Consider the following 3123-nt stretch of genomic DNA (forward strand, 5'->3'; position numbering starts at 1 on the left):
CCCCGACTCATAGCGACCCCTCCTTGGGTTTCCGAGGCAGTATCACTACGGAAGTAGGATTGCCCAACCTTCCTTCCGAGGAGTGGCTGGTGCTTAGATGACTAAAAAAAAATGCTGATTTGCTTATAAGAAGCAGAAAAGTAAAGAGGAAGATTTGCACTTGGTAAAGCTAGGAAAATGCTATGTTTTAACATTGACTTTTTTTTTTTTAGCTTAAGACTGAAACATCAGTCTTTTTTAGACTTGAGACTTGAGACTCTGCCTGGGCAGAGATCTCTAGCCACAGACTAGAAATGTATAGATTTGCTATGACATCATAGGTGAAGCCTTTGGAGTAGATGAGATTACAAAATGAGAACAGAATTGATGTGGGAATAGAATCTTGAGGAATGCCTACACTGAGCCAAATGGAGAGAGTGAAGAACCCTGAGTACTTGGAGTCAGAAGGGAAGGTGCAATGTCAAGGAAACAGAGAGAGAAAAACAAAACAAGATGGTTATCAAATGTCAAATATCTAAGAGGCAGTAGAAAATGAGCACTTAAAAATGCCATTCTATTTAATGTTAACTTGTTGATGAATTTAGAGAGCAGTGCAAATGATGTTTATAAAGGACTTAACAGTTTAAATAATGTAAGGGAAAATTTTTTGTTGCTTCATTTGTTTTTGAGATATATATGTTGAATCCAAGGCTTTAGTCCAAAGTAATTTGTCTGGTATCAAATAGATATCAAGTAAGTGATGGTGGTGAGGAGGCAGGCTTTCGCTCTCAGTTCAAGACCACTTCAATACATTCTGTTGATTTAATTTGAAACTATTCCAGCTCATTAAAACTGGAATCATTTCATCTAGAATTGTTTTCTAGAGGGAAAATTGAATATACTCCAGGGCCTCTAAATGAACAGCCTGTGACCCTGAAATATATCAAATTTACAATTTTGACTTCTTGATAATTATTAGTTTTCAGTATGTAGACCATCCAGGCTAGTATCTTTCCTGTAACCTAACTACAAAAATAATTTTATCAAACAACATGATTTTAAATATCTCATTTCTTTTTTAGGGGTGCAGTCCATCAGAATTTTGATGACTTCACTTTTGCAACTGGCCAAGTATTTGGATACTTATTCAAATTAAAAGGAGATATAGATTCAAATGTAGCTATTGATCTTACCAACAAAGCCTCACTAGCATTCTTACAAAAGCATTTAGGTAAGATATTAATATTCTTTCATGACATAAACAAAACTGTCTACCTTAACACAGTGTCAGTCCCATTTTCAACTGTCTCCAATTGGTTTACAGTTTAACATAACAGTAATGCAGTTTGAAAAGAAAAATTTGATAAATTAATATTTGCTGCTTTATAAGGAGCCTGAGTGGTACAACAGTAAAGCATTTGGCTAACCAAATGGTTGAAAGTTGGAACCCAGCAGAGTAGCTCTCAAAGAAAAGGATCTGGCAGTCTGCTCCTGTAGAGATTTCAGCCTAGAAAACCCTATGAGGCAGTGTTACTCTGCTACATGGGGTCACTATGAGTCAAAAATCGACTTACGAGCACCTACCAGCAACAATAACAGCACACTGTTTATCATAGAAGGAACTCTGGTGGCACAGTGGTTAAAGCATTTAGTTGATAACCAAAAGGTTGGTGGTTCTAACCCACCAGTTGCTCTGCAGGATATAGATGAGGCAGTCTGTTTCTGTAAAGATTCACAAACTTAGAAACCCTATGAGACAGTCCCACTTGTTCTAAAGTGTCACTGAGTCTGAATTGACTTGATGGCAGGGGGTTTGGTTTTGGTTTTTGGTTTACATATCACAGAGAGCAAGTCTTCCTGTGAAAACTAATAGTCTTTCTGTGAAGAGTGGGGTGGGTTTCTATGCTGCAGTGCCTTGATCCTATCTCTACTCACGTGCAGCTGCTTAATTTGAAAGCTGATGGACAGGAATACCTAGGCTCTACAAGCACAATTCATTTGTATAATTTGTGATTTGTGATTCTATAGTGCCACCTAGAGGCATCAGCTGTTGAATGCTCTCAAATTTTGACGTGCTTATTAACATTTATGTTTTACAGGACTTCAGAAAGATTTTGATCAGTGGGACTCTTTGATTGAAGGGGAAGATGAAAATCTTATTCCAGGGACCAACATTAACACAACCAGCCAACATGTCACCACTCTACAGAACCTTACAGAAATAGGGAAATAGAATTTAGAAGACCTTAATTAAAAAGTCTTGTTTTAAAACAGTCTGAGAATATATATATGTGTGTGTGTGTATATGTTTATATACATATGCACATGCATACATAGACCCATACACATATGGATGACACCTAACAAGAATGTATATATATATGATTTAACCATATTGTCCCAAGTAACATTAAAAAAATGTAGTCTATACCATAAAAGTGAATGAAGCTAAGATTAATATTTTTTCTTTAAATGTAAAGACAGAATGTGCTATACAAAATCATATCTCCCTAAATTTTAACTTTACTAAGATGATAATTTTTAGTATCAAATTAAAAACTGCTTTTACATTATGTATTTTAATGGAAAAGTACATTAAAACAGACACAATACCAATGAAAACATATTCCAATGACGTGAGGCTTCCTAAAAATGCAATAAAAATTATTTTCTCACAACATGGTTATCTAGGTACAATTTATATTTGGCAGCACTTTGGGTTTTGGTCCTGGTCAGAAAAATTAAATCAAAGAGATAATAAAGGCATTGTTTTTCCACAGGATTTGCAAACAATACTATACAGTTTCAATATGAAGACTAAATAGGGTGTAGACAAGGGGAAGAATATTGGAGCTAGGACAACGGCAGCTGATTAAAGGCAAAGTTGATAATTTATTTGTGTTTTGATTCTATATCTTTGATGCATTTTACTTACTAGAGAAAACAGATCCCTTAGTATTACATCTATAAACAAACAGGGCAAGTATTCTAGTTATAACACCTATTTATGTACTCAACAACTGCAAAAGAAAATGAAGAAAACATTCAAAAGTACATTTAATGGCTTTATTTTCTAATTACTTTTATTTAATGGATGTTTTCAGTTCTTTATGTGTTGTTGTTGTTGTTGTTGTTATGTGCCGT

At 34.9% G+C, this 3123-nt stretch overlaps 1 protein-coding gene across 1 annotated transcript in view; it reads left to right on the forward strand.

Moving 5' to 3' along the window:
* Nucleotides 1–2212, forward strand: part of PLA2G7 (phospholipase A2 group VII) — a 36799-nt gene extending 34587 nt beyond the window's left edge. Inside the window, exons 8-9 of the mRNA XM_007936296.1 lie at nt 1062–1210; nt 2079–2212. Coding sequence (XP_007934487.1) covers nt 1062–1210; nt 2079–2212 — 283 coding nt within the window. The remainder of the gene's footprint in view (nt 1–1061; nt 1211–2078) is intronic.
* The last annotated feature ends 911 nt before the right edge of the window (nt 2213–3123 follow it).

Source organism: Orycteropus afer, unplaced genomic scaffold, assembly GCF_000298275.1.
Source record: "Orycteropus afer afer isolate SDZICR_OR568_19922 unplaced genomic scaffold, OryAfe1.0 scaffold00034, whole genome shotgun sequence".
Classification (NCBI taxonomy): domain Eukaryota; kingdom Metazoa; phylum Chordata; class Mammalia; order Tubulidentata; family Orycteropodidae; genus Orycteropus; species Orycteropus afer.